The 20322-nt window shown below is 42.7% G+C and overlaps 1 protein-coding gene across 1 annotated transcript in view; it reads right to left on the bottom strand.

The window, feature by feature from the left end:
• LOC107116036 (protocadherin-15-like) overlaps positions 1–19580 on the bottom strand; it is a 456694-nt gene extending 437114 nt beyond the window's left edge. Inside the window, exons 1-2 of the mRNA XM_015417887.1 lie at positions 18949–19580; positions 15615–15675 (exon numbers count right to left, since the gene is read on the bottom strand). Of these exons, the coding sequence (XP_015273373.1) occupies positions 15615–15675; positions 18949–19580 (693 nt within the window). The remainder of the gene's footprint in view (positions 1–15614; positions 15676–18948) is intronic.
• Positions 19581–20322: the final 742 nt, after the last annotated feature.

Raw genomic sequence — 20322 nt, 5'->3', positions numbered from 1 at the left:
TGGATTGTCCATACAGAAACATTCTCTGAATCCTAACGACTGTCTTAACTAACCTCACATAACTGGGCAAGATATTCTAGTATTTGTTCATACTAGGTATTCTTGGATTATTCCAATTATATTGGATCCCTTTCAGTTGAGTTTGAGATGGGGCTTTGACACAGGAACTACTTTTCATGGTGTGAAGATCACTTTTTATCAATATGGAAAAGAGAGAGCTACCCTATTGAGTATCCCAGATCTGTCACTGCTTTCAGTACCTTTGTCTATGACATCCTCTTGTACTTAGATATTTATGGTTCAATCCTAAAGAGACTTATACTCTTCCAATTCCATTGAAGTTAATAGGATTAGAAGTGTGTGACTGTTTAGGCTTATACTGCTAGAATATTACTGGCTGCTTGCTCAACTCACAATAAAAGTTATAATGTCAAGCAATCTGATGACAGAATGTTGTACCTGAAGGTGGGGGAGAATGCTGTCAGAACGCTAAAGGATATTCCATTTGAAGTAAGACAACGCAGAAAGAAATACAAAGAACTTGTGTTTTTCCTCCAAACAAACTCAATTGGATATAAATGGCTGTTTCCAGAAGGAGTAATATTCAAGATCAAGGAGAAGAAGGTCAAGATTGACTGTTCTTAAAGCTCAAGAGTTTCTAAAGGAGCAGCTGGGAAGGCCAGAGGACGAGAAAAAAGAAGAGGATGATAAGTCCAGTGGAGAGCTGGAAACTGGTTTGTCTGGTGAGGACTCTTTGTCTGAGCAGGGGGCATCAGCCCCGAAAAGTTCCTACAAACTGCGGAAGAGAGAGAAGAAGAAGTAAAGGCTGAAGGACTCTTTGTGCCTTTGAGAACTTGGGTTCTAGGGGATGATGGGGGCACTGTTATTGGGCAATTAAATGTAACTGGGGATGGTTAAAAGGGTTAAAAGATTGACACAGTTCATAAGAAGTACAAAGATGAAAAGTCTGAATGAAGTATAAAAAGCTAGTTGGAGATCTCCTCTCTTGGGTTTTTAGTTAGTACTGGGTTCTTTACTTTCTCCCTTATATATAGCTTTCCCTTTCCCTTTTTTTCTGTTCTAGTTTTTGTAGTGTTTAAAAAATCAATAAAAAATCCCCTCCGGGGGTTTTTTAAAAAAAGAAAGAATGTTGTACCGTTTACTGGCTTCACAAAATATAGAGGTTATTGAAGCGGTGGCTAAGTTCTGTAACTGCCTCATAATGAGGAAGCTGTGTGTTAAACCCATAAATTGAAGGGTGGCTGTTTATGATTCTGATCGATGCCAATAAAGGTTTTGAATTGAATTGAAATAAAAGTTATAAAAGTTATAATAAATAAAATAAAAGTTACTGGAAAATGAATGAGCAGCCCACACGACAGTTTAAAATATCTTTAAAAATTATAACAAAATTGACAATTGTCTCTTTGTAAAACATGAAAGGCCTAGGGTTGCCAGGTCTCCTTGTTCTTCCGGCAGGGGGCTTTGGAGGGCATTCCGGGGGAGGGCATTCTGGGGGTGGGTGAGCGGGCGGGGACATCGCATGGGGATGCTCTGGTATTTTGGTGGAACTCTATGGTTTTTTCACCCTCAAAACCATAGAGTTTGCCCAAATACCAGAGCGTCCCCGCATGATGTCTTCGATGTGATTACATCACTTCTGGGATGTTGTGGGCATATCAGAAACTAGTAAATCACCTCCTGTTTGGAGGATAGATTCCAGAAAGTGTGTTCTGATACTGTAGCTCTTTCCCCAGGCAATTGCACTGTGGGATAACAAAGAACTTTATTTATTGATTGATTGATTACATTTATACCCTGCCCTCCCAGCCATGGTCTATCCATTCTTTTCAACACATACACAAAACTATTAGCAAGGATATCTGAAGATCTGGTGGGAGATGTCATCACTACACTTAGGACATGCATCTCTACTTCTTGTTCTGAGTCAGACAGGGATGTAGATGTGCTGAATAGGTGTTTGGAGGTGATAATGGGGTGAATGTGGGGTAATAAACTAAAGCTAAATTTAGAAAAGCCAAGAAGTGCTTTTATTTTGGTGTTCCTTCAAACCAAAATGGGTCGTGGTGGTCTGTTCTCAATCTTAAAGGATTAGTGCTTTGATAGCTGATCTTATCTTGGGATACTTCTTCCTGAAGAGCCTTCCACCAACATTTTTGTTTCAGTTAGTTTTCCATTAAGTTATTGCATTTATTTTTATGATATTACTTTCTGATATTTCTCATTCTGTTTGTATCTTTTGATTGTAAACTGTCATGTTCTGTTTGTTCTCTGCTGTGTAATTGGGTTGACCTATCATTTTGTACAACCCTAATTTACCGTCACCCAACGAAGTGGAGGGGCCATCCCATTGTGTTCTTATTATCTGAACCTAATCCAAGGGGCATTCCACACTCTGGAATTCCAAGGCCATGAGGAAATTTCTTTTATTTGTTTGTTACTTGAAATACTGCCATGGAGACATTTGTTTTCTTCCTGCCATTATCTACCCAGTGACTGTGTTCCATTCATGAGTGTTACTATAGAAACCCTGGGGGTAACACTTTATAATATGCTTCCTATTGGATGAAAATATCATAAAATTGAAGGATAAGTTGTTTAGGTAGAACACTAGGGCATCTGATATTGAATCTGCAAGCACTTAATAAGAACGATTCCAAGTAATGGCACAGTACTATTATCATATCACTTAGTAAAATGGCAGCGAATTATTGTATTATTCACATCTCGTTGGGTCCATGCAAAATTATCACAGAGATGACTTGAAAGATGACATTTAGCATGCTCCTTTTTATGCAGCAAAGTGGTTAAAAGCACATTCAAATTTTTAAAAATGTTTCTCATCACTTGACAGCTTGGTGATGCATTCCACAGGCTCCCCTACCTCTAAAGCTGTTAACTACAGCTTTAAAACTTCTGATAATTATGAACCTTGCAGTCACACTAAACTAGATTGACAGATGAAATACTGATTACTAAGGACTTATTAAGGACTACTTTGCAACCAATTATGCTGACATTTGACTTGATTTGACAGTTGAATTGAGTAGAAGATTCCTCCAAACAGAACAGAACAATTTATTTTTTATCCTCATCATTCAAAGATAATTGTTCAGGGCAGATTCATTAATATACCACTACAAAATTTATTTTTATCCCAGCATGGAGTACTCTTGATTCCAGCAGTTGAGAAATACTATACAAACAAGCTTCCTCAAGCCCTTTAGGGATACAGTTTGCTGTCAGTGAAATGTCAGGGTAGATGAACACTTATTCTTTCCATTTTCTTGGGAACCACACTGACCAGCAATGGATATGAGACAACATCCATGAAATTCTCTCACTGGAAGACAAGACGTCACCTAAGAAATTACATCTGATTATTTTGTATAGATATGTTTCCAAATTCTCAGCCCTGATCTTGTCATACTGGAACCCTTGTACTCCTGTCATGGAAACACTCTTTGTAAAGGAATTTGGGAAGACATCTAGGATAGATACTAATATTAACTGAGAATACTTTGATGCACATCTAGCATTCCACTTTAATTGTTCATTGGACATGTTGGGTCAGCTGTTTTACAGAGAAGATTGTCTGTCCTTTTTGATCTTCTCATTGAGGAACTTCTGACATGCCTCTGAGGAAACCCAGGGTTTCCTGTCACATTGTGTGCAAGTCACTACTGTAATTATATGTAGTTATAATTTGTGATACATGTGAAAGTTGTGGAATTGATCATGTTTCAGATTTCAAACCTAATGAACCTGTCTCACAAATTGAACTAGAATGTGGAGCCAGGTTTGTCCCGATTGAGTTTCATGCCATCAATTATTCCATTATTCCTCATTCTGCAATTGATGAAAGAAAAGGAAAAGCTCCTATATTTAATCAATTAGGGGGTATAATATGATGCGTAAGACAGTTATGATTGACCAGCCACTAGTCAGACAGTCAAACATTCTGTAGACAGTTTCTCTATGTTCAATTGTGCAAAAAAGATGGTTGTGCATGCACAATCATCTATTACTTTCCCACAGTTTCCAACCATATCCTTCCCCATCCACCACTACCACCATCTCTCCATCTGCTCTTTCCTAAATTCTTCAAGTACAGAAAACATTAACAATTCACAGTTAGTGCCACGAAGTGCAATTTTAACCAGACTTACATACTTCTAATCCTGTTTACTTCAGTGTCACTGCACTTAGGATTGCACCGTTAAAGATGCAAAACATCTCCCCATGTCCCTTGTGCGTAAAGTACCATCAAATCACAGCCAATTTATGGCGAGCCCATAGGATTTAAAGGCAAGAGACAAACAGAGGTGGTTTCCCGTTGCCTGCCTCTGCCTAGTAGCCCTGGACTTCCTTCATTGGTCTCCCATCCAAGTATTAACCAGGGTGTACTCTATATAGCTTCTGATATCTGATGAGTTGGGGCTAGCCTGGGGCATCTAAGTCATGGTCTCCATGTCCCTTACTTCTATCTAATTCAATTATCATTAACAACAAAGCACTCCGAATGTCAAGATCTAGATCAATTTGCACATGAGCATTCTGACATTGCCTCATTAGTATTTTGTCCAATCCCCACCCCCTAGGTCCACAAAAATATTGTTATTATAACTTGTCTGATTATTAGAAGCGTTGCTTCAGGGGTGTGTGGCTGGTCTTTTCATTGCAATTATACTAGACCTCTCTCTGCTCAACTCCTCACTCTTTCCCCCTCCCTTTGGGTCATTTTCTGTTTCTGCCATTTCTGTAATGATGTAAATGAGTTTCTTGCCATTGTATCTGAAAAAAGTGAGCTCTGTTTCATGAAAGCATAGATTTTTGTTAGTCTTTAAGGTGCCTTGGACTGTTGTTCTGTTAATAGGTAATGCAGTGAAACTGTTCAAAGTGGGAATAATTTATGCAAGCAGACTTTCACACTGACTTCTGGGATTTTTCAAGAGAAGATCTACCATCCCCTAAGCAACCACATGGCTCTCATCATGTCAAAAGTCCCCTCGTGATGGGGGGGGATTGTTGGAATATGCCCTTACTACGTAGCAGTAGCAGCGATTTCTATTTCTGTGTTTGCAGATGAATCTTCATTCATTGCTCTGGGCAGTTTTGATAAAATTATGTTCAGCAATGATAATGTTATATTTTTATCAAGTCAGCTGGAATGTAGCACATTGTTAGGTTTGAAAAATGACAGCTACTTTCAGGCTAATGATAACGAAGGTAAACGTTAAGCCACAAATAGTCTCATTCTAATGGATTCTTGCAGGATACAAGATTTTCAGTGGCAGTGATCCAAGCAACAAATTCCCCCAGATATCCCAGAATCTCAGCCTTCTAAAGCAGCTCACAGTAGCTCATAATTTTCATTCATTAGCCTATTGCATCTTCATCATTAACAGAAATAACTCACCCCAGGGAAGGTTAGCTCCATAAATGGCTACTAGCCAAGATTACTAAAGGGAACCATCACAACCAGAGGCAATAAACCTCTGAACACTATTCCTAGGAAGCAACAGCACAGGGCAGTTTTATTTATAAGTGTTACCATATGCATTTAGTGTGCTGAGTTGGTAGCTTCCACATCAGGAATCCACCTCAACAATTCTGCAATGATTGCCCATGATCTTCTGGCCAATGGCAATTATACTCTTGGGATAGAAAGCTTTTATTAACTGGTGGCCTAGAGGCCTGATTCCAAAGTATCTGAAAGAATAGAAGGTGCTGAGGCTCAGTGGTAGAGCATGGTAAAGTGTGTGCTTGGCATGCAAAAGGTCCCAGGTTCAATCCACAACATCTCCAGTTAAGAGTATCAAGCAGTAGGTGACATGAAGGACCTCAGCCTGAGACCTTGGATAGTCACTGCCAGTCTATCAAGTCATCTCTGTGTTTATGGTTCTCTTTTCAAAGTACTGGCTTCTATAACTTCCTTTAGGAAGCATGTACTGCTATATTCCAGGGTTCCCCACCATGACACCCATGAATGCACTTGCACATCCCCCAGGGCCCATCATGTGTTTCAGGAAACTAGGCAAGACCACTGTGAATGCAGAACCAGTGACTGGCTGCCTTCATACAAATATAGGGGCTTATCACTTGGATCATCCCCATCTCTCAAAGGAGAAATATCCAGATTCTGTAAACAAGACCTGTGGGCCAGCTATGAGGAGGGGAGTTAGGGTGCCCAACAACACCCCCTCCCTTTGTCTTCTCTCTCTGTGTGTGTTTTATCCTTCCTTTTCCTTACTGATCATTGCCTTTTCTGTGTATGTTATCCTCCTTTGGGGGTCTTTTGTGTGTTGTGTGTTTATATTCCTCATCCCCTCCTCTTGTACCTGTGCATGTTCCTGTGGCAGCCATTGTGTGCTAGGGTTTCTCCTTTTTGTAGTGATGCCTGCCACCTTGCCTCAAAATTCCCAATGTGCCTGTAGGCTCAGACAAGCTGGGGATCTTTGCCCTATGGGATATGAAAGCTACAGAGCTCCAACAAAGGAAAAGAAATATATCACAATCAATGCTCCCTCTAAGCTATGGCATGTTGTGAGTTACTGGCATTAAAGCTGTGAGCGAGCGATTTGGTTACTGCACAAATGTGTTTGCTTTGGAGCCACCCTTCCTGAGCGGAGACAAAAATAGGTGAGCCAGAGGCTAAAACACTGTGAGCCAGCTCACACTAACTCAGCTTAGAGGGAACACTGATCACAATGGGAAAAATTAATCCTTCACACAGTACAGATGAACTACTGCAACAATCATCATTGGTATTGTTTCGACCAGACCTTTGTTAAAAGGCTAGTCCATCCTGTTTGCTGAAAATCATTCATATTGTGCAGGCAAGACCCACACCATAACATGGAGAGCATGCAGAAGGGTACCAAATGGAACTCTAATATAGGTAATAGAAGCTTAAACAGGGTGATGCAATGACCATTTTATCATACACTTGCATGTGTGATAAATATCTCCTTATGATCCAAATGATGAAGACACCATAGAACAGGGGTGGCCAAACTTTCTTCATGTAAGAGCCACATATAATAAATGTCAGATGCTCGAGAGTGAGAACATAAGAGAACATAAGAGAACATAAGAGACGCCAATGTTGGATCAGGCCAAAGGCCCATCCAGTCCAACACTCTGTGTCACACAGTGGCCAGAAATACCAGTGCCATCAGGAGGTCCAGCAGTGGGGCCAGGACATTAGAAGCCCTCCCACTGTTGACCCCCCCCCAAGCACCAAGAAGACAGAGCATCACTTGCCCCAGAGCCCCTAGCTATACCTTGTGGCTAATAGCCACTGATGGACCTCTGCTCCATATGCTTATCTAATTCCCTTTTGAAGCCGTCCATGCTTGTAGCACCCACCACTTCCTGTGGCAGTGAATTCCATGTGTTAATCACTCTTTGGGTGAAGAAGTACTTCCTTTTATCCGTTCTAACCCGACCGCTCTGCAGTTTCATGGAGTGCCCACGAGTTCTTGTATTGTGAGAAAGGGAGAAAAGTACCTCTTTCTTTACCTGCTCTTTCCCATGCATAATCTTATAAACCTCGATCATGTCACCCCTCAGTCGTCTTTTCTCCAAGCTAAAGAGCCCTAAGCGCTTTAACCTTTCCTCATAGGGAAAGTGTTCCAACCCTTTTATCATTCGAGTTGCCCTTTTCTGCACTTTTTCCAAAGCTATAATATCCTTTTTAAGGTGTGGTGCCCAGAACTGCACACAGTATTCCAAATGAGGTCTCACCATTGATTTATATAGGGGCATTATTATATTGGCTGATCTGTTTTCAATACCCTTCCTAATAATCCCCAGCATAGCATTGGCCTTCTTTATTGCAGTCACACACTGTCTCGACATTTTCAGTGAGTTATCCACTACAACTCCAAGATCTCTCTCTTGCTCAGTCTCTGCCAGTTCAGACCCCATCAATGTGTATTTATATTTAGGATTTTTGGCTCCAATGTGCATCACCTTGCACTTGGCCACATTGAACCCCATTTGCCATGTTGACGCCCACTCGCCCATCCTTGACAGATCCCCTTGGAGTGCCTCACAATCCTCACTGGTTTTCACCACCCTGAACAACTTTGTATCATCCGCAAATTTAGCCACTTCACTGCTTACTCCCATCTCCAAATCATTAATGAACAAGTTAAAAAGCAGTGGACCAAGTACTGATCCCTGCGGTACCCCACTGCTTACCACCCTCCACTGAGAAAATTGCCCACCTACACTCACTCTCTGTTTTCTATGAACTAGCCAGTTTTTGATCCATAAAAGGACTTGTCCTTCTATCCCATGATTTTTGAGCTTACTTAGGAGCCTTTGATGAGGAACTTTATCAAAAGCTTTCTGGAAGTCAAGGTAAATAATATCTATTGGATCCCCCTTGTCCACATGTTTGTTCACCCCCTCAAAGAACACTAACAGGTTAGTGAGACAAGATCTTCCCTTACAGAAACCGTGCTGAGTCTGCCTCAATAGGTTTTGTTCATCTATGTGCCTACTAATTCTTTCCTTAATAATGGTTTCCACCAATTTACCCGGTATCGACGTCAGACTGACTGGCCTGTAATTTCCCGGATCTCCTCTGGAACCCTTTTTAAAGATGGGAGTGACATTAGCTACCTTCCAATCCTCAGGAATGGAGGCAGATTTTAAGGAAAGATTACATATCTTTGTCAGGAGATCTACAAGTTCACATTTGAGTTCTTTCAGAACTCTCGGATGTATGCCATCTGGGCCTGGTGATTTTTCAGTTTTTAAGTTGTCTATCAGTTTTAGGACCTCCTCTCTCGTCACCTCAATCTGACTCAGGTCTTTCAACACCCCTCCTGAAATCAGTGGTTCTGGAGTGGGCAAGCACTTCTCATCTTCCACAGTGAAGACGGAGGCAAAAAATGCATTTAGCTTCTCAGCCATTTCCCTATCATCCTTCAATACTCCTTTTACCCCTTGGTCGTCCAAGGGCCCCACTGCCTCCCTGGCTGGTTTCCTGTTTCTAATGTATTTGAAGAAAGTTTTATTGTTGGTTTTTACGTTTTTTGCTATATGCTCCTCATATTCCCTTTTTGCCTGCCTGACCTCAGACTTGCATTTTATTTGCCATAGCCTGTGTTCCGTTTTATCAGCCTCACTGTGACTAGCTTTCCACTGCTTAAAGGAATTCTTTTTACTTTTTACAGCCTCCATTACTCTGTTTGTTAACCATGCAGGCTTTTTCCTATACCTTTTTGTGCCTTTCCTAACCTGTGGAATATATATTTTTTGAGCTTCTAGGATCGTAGTTTTAAATAGATCCCAAGCTTCCCCAATTGTTTTGACCCTTTCTACTTTTCCTTTCAGTTTCCTCCCCACGTGTCCCCTCATATCAGAGAAATTACCCCTTTTAAAGTTAAAAATGGTTGTGTGAGTCTTTTTGGCCAATTCTCTATTTGTACAAATGATGAACTCAACAACATTGTGATCACTGTTTCCAAGCAGTGAAATCACTTTTACATCTCTCACCAGGTCTTGAGTGTTACTTAGGACCAAATCAAGGATCGCCTCTCCCCTGGTAGGTTCCGTGACCATCTGCTCCATAGCACAGTCATTTAGAGTGTCTAGAAACTCAATCTCTTTTTCCCGACTAGAACACATATTGACCCAATCAATGTGTGGGTAGTTAAAATCACCTATTATTACACAGTGTTTTTGTCTAGTTGCTATCTTTAAGGCATTCATCATTTTATAATCCTCCTCTATCTTTTGATCTGGTGGGCGATAACAAGTGGCAAGGTGACTTGGGGGGAAGAGGTGGGTTTGGGGGAGTGGCCTGAAAGTGACATCACAGGGAGGTGGGGTTGGTGCAGGATGTGACATCATCGGAAGGGGTGGAGCTTAGGAAGTGAAATCACCTGACCTTGCCCCCTCCATATACCTGGAATAAAACTTTTTGGTCTTAGACACAGGAGACAGGTTGTGAAGATGGCAATCAGGTAATGTTCCTGTGAAGTGCTTTGAACACAGAAAACTTCTTCACCTTCTTTACACATGACAAATAAAACTTTTCTCTTTAATAAGACGGAAACAGCCCACACTGGGTGTGGCGGGGGGGAGGGAAGGCATTCAAAATGGCCATATTCAAGTAAGATTCCTGGATGGGGAGGAGAGCATCTGCTTGGCACATAGGGAGTCCCAGGTTCAATTCCTGATCTCCCCCACCGGAGCACACAAGAGGCAACACCCCAATCTCCATGGCCCTTGGAAGGCCAACTCAGCACACACATCACCAGCCACCACCGCCTACTCAGCAGAGGCATCCTCCTCCAACTGAGGCCAGGTCAACTGGCCCTGCTCTGTCCTGGCCCGCCAGGGGCCCAATGCATAAAGGCAGCTGCAGATGGGCAGCAGCAGACCCCTGCTGGCCATGTTCAGATGGGCAACTGCGGCTAAGAGGGCAGCCGCCACGGCGGGATGATCTTTTTCTTTCTGCTTGCCCCAAATAGGGCAAGGTTTATTAGAAGTTTTTATTATTTTTCTAAACAGAAACATACATTCACAAACACTAACACACACACAAACACAAATGGGGGGTATTAATGCATAGTACATGGTTTCACTTTAAGCCTTATATATAAACAGTTTTCTCAATGCAAGTAACTAAAAAAATTGTTTTCTTTGTTGGCTTCTGTATTTCTCATAATTTTTTTGTTATTCCAGTCTTTATTAAGCAGGGTATATTATTGTAACTATTGTACCAGATATAGAATCTTGACCATGTATTTTGAAATGTGGACTCTGTATGTCCTTTTAACAATAAAGTAAATTCAGCCGTTTCTGCTCCTCCAAAAGCTTGTTGACAATTTCTTGTTTCGTTGGGACCTCCGGGACTTTCCAATATTTAGCATATAGAATTCTAGCAGTTGTTGTTATATAAACAATAAGATAGTGATCATCATTTTTACATAAATCAGGAAGAATATCTAACAATAATACTTCAGGAGTAAAAGGAACAGTACACTTTAATATTTTTTGCAAAATTTCATGTATCCAAGCCCAAATTTTTTAAACTTTTTCACATTGCCACCAAATATGATAAAATGACCCCACTTTATTTTGACATTTCCAACATTTGTTTCAACACTTACTGTCATATTTAGCTAACTTTTCTGGGGTTACATACCACCTGTAAAACATTTTATAAACATTTTCTTTATAAGAGACCACTTTCGTTATTTTCATGTTTTTCTTCCATAATTGGTCCCATTGATCTAGGTCAATGTTATGTCCCAAGTTTTGCGCCCATTGAATCATTGTGGTTTTAACCATTTCATCCAACATCATACAATCAAGAAGAAAAATATACATTTTTAATAAATTTTTGATCTGTAGAAATCAGAATTTTTTCAAACTCTAACAAATTATCATAAAAACCTAATTTTTTATCTTTAGAGAATCTAGATTCAGTTTGTGCCCTTTGCCACCATGATAGGTCCAATCATGGTTTCAAATTAAGCTTAGAATCTAGAATATCTGAGTACCTTTTTACATCCTCTTCATAATAGGTTTTAGGGTTTGTGAAGGCTTCAAAAGGTGCAATCAGCGTTGAGTTCTTTGTATAAAATTGTTTATGCAACAGTTCCCAAACTTTCAATAAAGATGCTCTCAGCCAATGCTGCTTTAAGTATTTATGTACTGTGGCCATACCATAAAAATGTGTGCCAGCCTAGCATCAGGTCATCAGTTTTAATAGTCTTTAATCTTTTAAAGTAATCCATTCTTAAATCCAGGCCATAACTGATGCTCTATAATAAAGAAGCCAGTTTGGCAATGCAAAGCCTCCTCTTTCCTTAAAATCTTGTAGAGCTTTAAGTTTTATTCTCGGACGTTTCCCTTGCCATATAAATTTTGGAATTAAATTGTCTATCTCTTTAAAAATTGCTTGACTTTGCAAGATTAGTATTGTTTGAAATAGAAATAACCATCTTGGTAAAATATTCATTTTAACTATGGCCATCCGACCCATTAAAATTATTTGGAATTTTTCCATTTTTCCAAGTCTTCCTTTGTAGACGTTAAAAGCTCTTTATAGTTGTTTTCCTGCAGTGTGCTGCATTTATTGGTCAACATTATTCCTAAATATTTAATCTTTTTCTACAGTTGAAAATATGACTTCTGCTGAAGTAGTAAAGCTTGTTCATTTGTCATGTTCTTTGTCATTATCTTTGTTTTATTTATGTTCACTCTTAGTCCCACTACTCTCCCATATTCCTGTAGTTTTCCCATCAAGATTTGTACTGAATTGAGGGGATTCTCTAAAATGAATATAAGATCATCTGCAAACACCAATAGCTTAAACTCTTCTCCACGCAGTTTAAGACCGCTTATTTGATCCTCAGATCTGATTACATCAGCTAAGACCTCCAATGTAAAAATAAATAATAAAGGTGATAAAGGACATCCTTGTCCCAAATCATTTTATTGCCAAGCATAAAAAGTGTTACTCACCTTGATCTTAAGCAGCTTCTTTGGCTGGGTTTCTAACCCCCCCCCCGTCTCTGGAAGTGATGGCTAATGCCCATAGCCATGGACTCCTCTTCTGGTTCTGCATTGGAGGCGATCTAAGGGACTTGTGCCCGTGTGTAGCCATTGCACGGGGGTCTGGATCAAGCCTCTTGCTCCTACCCCCCCTTCCCTGAGGGGGTGTAGGGTCTCTGTATGATCGGGATGATCTGATGGTGGCCTCTGGGCACCATCAGATCATCCCGATCATACAGAGGAGTCACGCTCGGTCACCTGCCAGAGAAGGTCTCTGCCCCCATGGCTTGGAAGAGGAGACTCTCTATTCCCCCCACCCTTGTCAGGCTCCAAGCCTCCCCCTGCAAAGGAAGCTCCACCACCCACTCTGGAGCAACTTCCTGCTGCCCTTGCACTCCTTCTGCCACTGCCATCCCACCCTCCCTGGCTCTCTCCTCCTCCCCTCCCCCGTCCCGCTCCCTCCACCCACTGCAGAGATCCACAAACCACCTGCCCTCCCTCCTCCTGCTCCCCCTTTCTCATCCCCTTCCTCCCTGCCTGAGAGTGTGAGTGAACACGCATGTGGCCAGATCCAACCACCCCAGCCAGTTTAGGGAGGCCACAGGTGACCTGGGGGGGGGGGCTGGAAAGCCTTGTGAGCTGCAGAAGACAGCTCCAAGAGCCGCATGCAGCTTGTGAGTCACAGTTTGGCCACCCCTGCCATAGGATAAGCAAGCTCACCCAAAGTGTAAGTTGAAATCCAGTCCTAAACAAGTTACACCTTTCTAGGTCCACTGTCTTCAGTGCATCTAGAATGCTGCTCATTGCCTCACTGTCATCAGGTTACATTTTTCTTTGAAGCCTGGGTGATTCATCAGGTATAAAGGGATATAAAGATATATGCTCATCTTTTACCTTTAAAGCTAGATCATTTCAGTGGTTCCTTTTACGACAAGCCTCATGGAAACTGAATGGAAACTTCTGCAGTTTCCAGCCCATATGTAGATTTCAAAAATAAACCCCTCAAAGAATCCAAATTTAAATAGTCTACAAAATGTAACCATGTTAAATTACAGAGGAATCATAATACTGAGAGAACAAGTGTTCTTCACTCCCAAAAAAGAGTTACACATTGAACTTATCTGCAACAAGCCCTACTTCTTTCAGCATAGCAAGTATATAATTATTTTTTAAATATATCCTGGAAGTTGCATGGATTAAATAACATATGCAAGGCAGCTTGTTTCTAAAGGGCTTATTACAGTTCTCAACCACTAACCTGTAACTTACAAAAACAGGGATTGATGTCATAATGAGGTTTAAATGGAGCCATGGTGTCTACATTGCCGCCTAGAAGAGAGGGGTTCCCCTTCTATCCTGGGCATAGGGGCTCCTTTTCCAGGGCTGCTTAATGTAAACATAAACAAAATAGAGACCTGAATTCATTTCTAGCTGGCTTTTTTAGTTTAGTTTTTGCACAATTCACAAGCAAGGTATATTACAGAAGATGCCTATATGATAAAAAGTTGCAACCTAATGCAGAAACATGTGCAGGCTGGAAATCTGAAAATGAAACCATTTCTATACGCTTCTATGTGGAAATGTCTCTGTACACATTTTAATGCCACCTTTGCTGCAGTAACTGAAAACCAAAGAAGAAATACCATTTACTGTATTGGTCCTGGAAGCAAAAGCTTGTCCACACTACATCAGACAAGATTGTCTTTGATGACTGTCAATAAACTTTTTGAATTTTAGAAGACCTACAAGCAATCCTAAGCATACTCTTATAAATCCACTGAAGTCACAATTTAATTCTAACCATTGAGATGGATTCGGAGGCAAAAAGGCCATGGAAAGGGCCCCGTCCTCCCAATGGAGGAGGAAAGGGAAGAAGCAGGCTTGCCAGGGCTTCCACCTGTCTCATGCCCACCTGCCTTGTGCCGGTCCAAGGCCAGTGGCTCCTACAGCAGTAGCTCCTGCACCCTTTTGGGAGCTCACAGCAGTAATGGCCAATCTGGCCATGCTAGCTAGCAACATGTCTTCTTCAGTGGGTCCTTTTCTATCAATGTTGTACTTCTTGGTTCCTAGAAGAGATGAAGGCAAGCTGTAATGTACCTAAATAAATTGTCAATGCAGACAATAGGGTGATACATCTAATAAACAATGTGATAGGACTATGGTTACAGAAATCTGACACAAAGTATAGAGTATTAGACATGATATGTTAAACAATGCAGAAAACGGTATTACATACATGGAAAACAATGCAGGGTAACACATGAAGCAAAGACATACTATACCCAGTGGTATGGTACACAATCCTGTTCCCTTTATAAAGCAGATCTGTGAGCCATTCTATTATAACATAGCCCATTACTTTTATAAAATGCCCTTCTGAACAATTCAGTTTTACACGGTTTGCAGAATGCCAGAAGCATGGGAGCCTTCCTGACCTCCTCAGGCAGGCCACTCCACAAGGTAGGAGCCACTACAGAGAATGTACTTGTATAAAGGACACAAGTTGTTGATCTTGCCCATTTCCAGGGTGGTACCTGCAGAAAGCCCTGCTCAGATGAGTGCAATTGTGATTGCGCATATAAGGGGTGTTGGAAATGCATGTGTTTACAAGGTCTGACAATCCAGTCATTATAGGGTTAACTTGTTTGCCTAGTATTGCTATTGTTTAGACTGACCTGGAAGGGATACCTGGCAGGAAGCCAATGGGGAATTAGCCCAGGAAAAGTAGCTTCTACTGTGATACAGATTGGCTGTTTGTTTTCAGGTGACTTTCTTTCTAGGGGTCGAGAAGAAGGACAGATTCTCCATTATCTGTGTGCTAGTGTTTGACTATAGACAGCTTAGAAAATGTAGCTGTTAGTGTTATGTTTATTTGTAGTAATCCCATGTACCTTTTACCCTTAGAAATAAAGGTTTTTAAAGGCAAACAAGTCTCTTCTTTCCAATAGAGCAAGATCCATTGATAGTCTGAGCATTAAACACTTTTGACTATTTTACAACAAGGGGAGGCAGTACTGAAGCTACGCAGGTCCAAGGCCATAATGGATGTTTTATGTGATGGCCAGTACCTTGAACTGAACCTGATAACTGACAGCTTCTGTATGGAACTGAACGATGGTTGCCAACTGTCTAGTGGGGGGAAAATTCTTTCCTTTTAAAGGGGGCCTAATGGGGTGCTATTCACCAGGTGATGTTATTTACCTCCATGCCATGAAAAACCTATCTTTCATTGGATATTGTGGATGTCATCATCTGTAGTAGTGGCTTACATGTCTGCAGGGAGGCTTCCAGATCACACCACTGTGAGCTGCTGAAGGGAACAGGAGATGCAGTGCCTTTATCAGTGAGCATCAAGAGGTGGTTGTGGGATTGTGGCTGAATCTCTGTGTTGGTGTGAATTTTCTGAATTGAGTAGAGAAGCTTGCATGGATGCTGGTGATGACCCAGCTTGGACACAGGCTGGGTTCTGCTACCTACATTACTTCTGCCCCTACTAGGTGTGGCAGCCATAGCCTTGGAACATCACCACCTTCTGGTGCCCTCCAGTAAATGGCACCACATCCTCCTTCCCTTTCAGTGGTGGGAGCTGCAATCCTGCTCTTCTGCACACCAGTATGGAATTTCCATAGATACCACTCCCCGTGTTGTCACCAAGCAATGCCCAACAGTAAACCTGTGAAGTTCTCCTCCTCTCATTCAGCCCTTACCAGCAGATGCTGCTTTCTACCCTCTGTCTCACTGCATGAGCCATTTCTTCAGGGCTACACATGGTCTGGTGGGTTGTAAATTGCCTGGACCCCCAACAGTGCAATGCCTCTTCCATAAGCTTAGCTGGATCTGTCAAACTCCTAAACTGTTTCTGTTTTTCAGCATGAAAGTCTAATGTTTCTGCTTTAAAAAAAAAGAAAAAAAATTGCACTCATTTTCAAAATGTTAAAAGAAGGATAAAATCAAATTGCTTTCGTTATTCTGCACAGGGCTGTTGTATAAATCATGTCTCCCCTGCCTTATATACTGGAGCCTCACTGGAGCAGTTCCTCTGCTCTCAGTCTCCTTTAAGCATCTCTAGGGGATGGCGCTTGAACAAGTGCTACCTTGTGCTAACACTGCGCTTGATTTGCTTGTGTTCATTAAAGTGAAAAGGCCATTTCTCAGAGCAAAAACATTCCACACTTACAAATGGGAAAAAAAGCTACACTTTGGAGCAGCCAGGGTGGCTGCAGGCCACCCGAGTCCATTCCCTTGGATTGAGAGATAAATCATTTCCATTCTTCCAGTGAAACTGCACATGCTTTAAGATGAGTTTTAAAGGGAAAGTAAAAACTCGTCAAGGGACAGGCAGGTGTGGTTGTGGATGAGGGAGTGAAACTTTGCTATCACAAATCTTTCAGGTGAGCAGGACCTCCAATAAGAGAGAAAGAAAAGAAGATTCAACAGCCCATCTGCTTCAGCTTGTCTTCTTTTGGTCAGAAGCACTTTATTTTCATTATCTTTCCTGAAGACGTGGTGTACTCCACTTGTGCTACTTACTGCATCTAAGGTAAAGGTAAAGGCCTCCCTTGCTCGAAAGCCAGTCGAATCCAACTCTAGGGTTGCGGTGCTCATCTCCGTTTCAAAGCCGAAGAGCCAGCGCTGTCCGAAGACATTTCCGTGGTCATGTGGCCGGCATGACTAAACACCAAGGCGCACGGAACGCTGTTACTGCATCTAGCAAAGGGGAAAACAGGAAGGAGGAGAACTCACTCAGAGAAATCCTAGCTTGAGCATGGAGTTGTATGAGACAAATTCAGTGATGTCTTGATTGTTAAGAGGATCGTTTGTGTTGCCTGACAAGATGAAGAGACTTCTCTTATGGCATTCCATTATTGTCCCAGAGGTTATTGCTGCCTGGTGCTCCATGGCTCCTGACTTCCAGTGTCAGGGTTTGGCCTGATGAGTCCTCCTCAGAGGATGAGGATGACACGGTGGCTGGCAGACCCTGGCAGACCCTGAGGTTTCTGGGCCCTTTCACTCCAAAGGACCATCAGAGGATACAAAGCCAGCTGTGGCTGCTGGACCAGAAGTCCAGTCACCCAGGAGCCAGGGCTAAAGACTGGGACTGCCAAGGAACCCACTGAGGAGATCTGTCTATTTTCAAGGACCCCACAATCACCTCCAGAACCCCAGGAGGAGAGAAGGTAGAAAACCCAGGCAGAAGTTGATCTTAGATTGTGTAGGGCATGGCTGGCCTTTGCGGGTCTTTCCTCTACTTTAGAAGACCAGGCTTCACAGGATGCTGGACAGGTCATGCTGTAATTGCCTGCATATTCTAGGCCACTGCTAAAGCTGCAGGCACTGATGTCTATAAATAGCCCAAGTTCATCTCTGCCTGTTCTGGGATTAACTCAGATAGTGTTTGCTATCTCAGGCTGCCTTGATTGTTCCACTCATCTGCTTGAGTGTATTTGGGAGACTTCCTGCCTGCCCCTGGGTGCAAGAAGGACATGAGTTCAGTTGGGAGAATTTCTAAAATTCTCTAAAATGGGTTCATTTGGTCCATAATTTCAGCTCCATCTTTAGAGCACACATGATAAATGCTAATAAATAACCAATAAATAACTTTTTAAAAGTGGTATGAACATATATCACTACTTTTTTGTCCTTTCCTTTCTACATGGAGCTCATATGTGGGTTCTCCATTTTATTCTCATAACAAAAAGCCTGTGAGGAACATTGCAATATGAGAGAAGGAGAAAGAGGCTTACATTTTGTTAAGTCGTGTGCTTAACAAAGAAGTCGGAGAGTGATTCAGCAAGAATGCGGTTTATTTTTCAGCTCTGTTACTTCTCCGAACACGGTACAATGATCGCCAGCCAGAACCCATCATTCGAACCACTCGAGCCAAAGGACAAGCACTGGCTGCTCTGTATTTAAACATTCCCGGCTAGTGTAGCCACACCCCCTGTACAAATAACAACCTATGAGGTTGAAGATATAACGTCCAATCACAAGCGGTCCCGCTTTACAGCGTGATTGGTAGACACTCTCTGGGCTAGGGCTCCTATTGGTTACATTAGGATCCTAGCCCAGGATGAAGCTCAACATGGCATCTCAATCAGGCGATTCACATATCAGTATTTACATTCACATAGCAGTTATATACATCTCAATACATAACAAATCCCTCCCCCCTAAGCAAAAACACTAAGTACAATCATAATCACTTAGGTAGGTGGGCACTCTGCGTATTCGCTGAGACCTCCGCGGCGTAGGAGGTTCAGGGCACCTCTGAATTGGGGGCACTCGGCTTGACTCACTCTCTAGTGGGTCAGGTATGCTACCATCCCTTGCAGCGGGTCCAAGAGTAGGGGTCTGCCCTTCCTCAGGGACAGTACTGGGCTCGGCAGGCTCGGCAGTACTCACCTCCGGTAGAGGTATGGGATAGTCCTCGGAATCAGGTAGCTCGGCATGTTGCGAGCCTGTGAGGAAAACTCCCAACACAAAGGGCGTCTTTGGATTGCCTGGCCACCCTGGGAACATGGAGCTCCTGCATTAGCTGCATTAACTCTTTTCACTACATGTCTGCTGTCAGAATGCTCCCCTAACATAGGCCTGGCCAGGGACATCGTCTGCATCCAGATATGTGGATGGATTAGGTCCCAGCGGAGTGCCGGGTACATAGCGGTCTTCATCTGGAAGGCCTTATCATATTCCATCCAAGCGGACCCAGCAAAGTCCGAATAACCTTTGTGGATTATGTCCATATACTGGAGCAGAGATGAAGCCCTTCCAGGCTGCACCCTAATAATCACCCCAGCATAGATTAAAAAGCAGAGGTACCAATTAGCATAGATTCTATCTACGCTGCGGTGCTTCAAATGCTCTTTGTCCCATTCATCCAAATCTTCTCTATCTTTTTTATCCAGCTCCCTGAATAACAAGGAAAATACATCTATGTACTCTCCCCGTAATATCTTTTCCCTGGTGGCCGCTGTGAGGTGGTCACCTAAAGGCATAGCTAGTTCCCCAGATGGCAACTCCTTTGCTGGCACCATCTCATAGGTTCTATTACCTGGATCAGGAGCAACACACCCTGTCCACACCCCACCTTGCTGACACTGTCCAGTACATGATGGAGGTGGCATGCCCACAGAGGCAGGCGAAGATCCCCCAAACGGCGCTGGAACAGACAACAGAACCGACATCTGTAATCCCCTACCGCCCTGATGGTCCTCTAATGTGTTAGCTGGGGGTACCCCACCAGCCGAAGGCGGGGTATGTGCCACCCCAACTGACCCAGATGCAGGAGTCACGCTGGTGGCCCCAGACCAGGATCCCACTACTGGTGTTGGAACAGATGACCCGGCTGAAGCCTGTAGGCCTACTGGACCCCAAGGCCAAGTGATGTCAGGTGTTTGTGTTTGTGCAGAAACCGGCCTACCTGGAGCCTGCGATGGACCCCTGAAAAGCACCACTTGCTGTTCCTTGCCACCCTGTTCTGCTGGGCCATCCTGCAACTCGACTGGTCGTGCTTCCTCGATCTCAGGAACAACAGCCCGGCTCGCAGCACCGAAACAACAATCTTCAATAACAGAAAGGTGATTCAAAACTTGGGTTTGAAAAACCTCAGAAGATAACATAGCCGTTTGTGACATGGGCGAAGGCCCACCTAAACACTGCTCAATGCCAGCCAGCGTATCTAAAATGGCTCTACTAACTGGAGTATCCCAAAAGGCATCCAGGAGAGCCGGTGAAACAATACCAGCAGGAGCCAAGGGAACCGACGCTGAATGCCCA

Source organism: Gekko japonicus, unplaced genomic scaffold, assembly GCF_001447785.1.
Source record: "Gekko japonicus isolate JY-2015 unplaced genomic scaffold, Gekko_japonicus_V1.1 scaffold528, whole genome shotgun sequence".
In the NCBI taxonomy this organism is placed as follows: domain Eukaryota; kingdom Metazoa; phylum Chordata; class Lepidosauria; order Squamata; family Gekkonidae; genus Gekko; species Gekko japonicus.
Note: the sequence above shows the minus strand (reverse complement) of the source record. Positions and strands in the feature narration are given on the sequence as shown.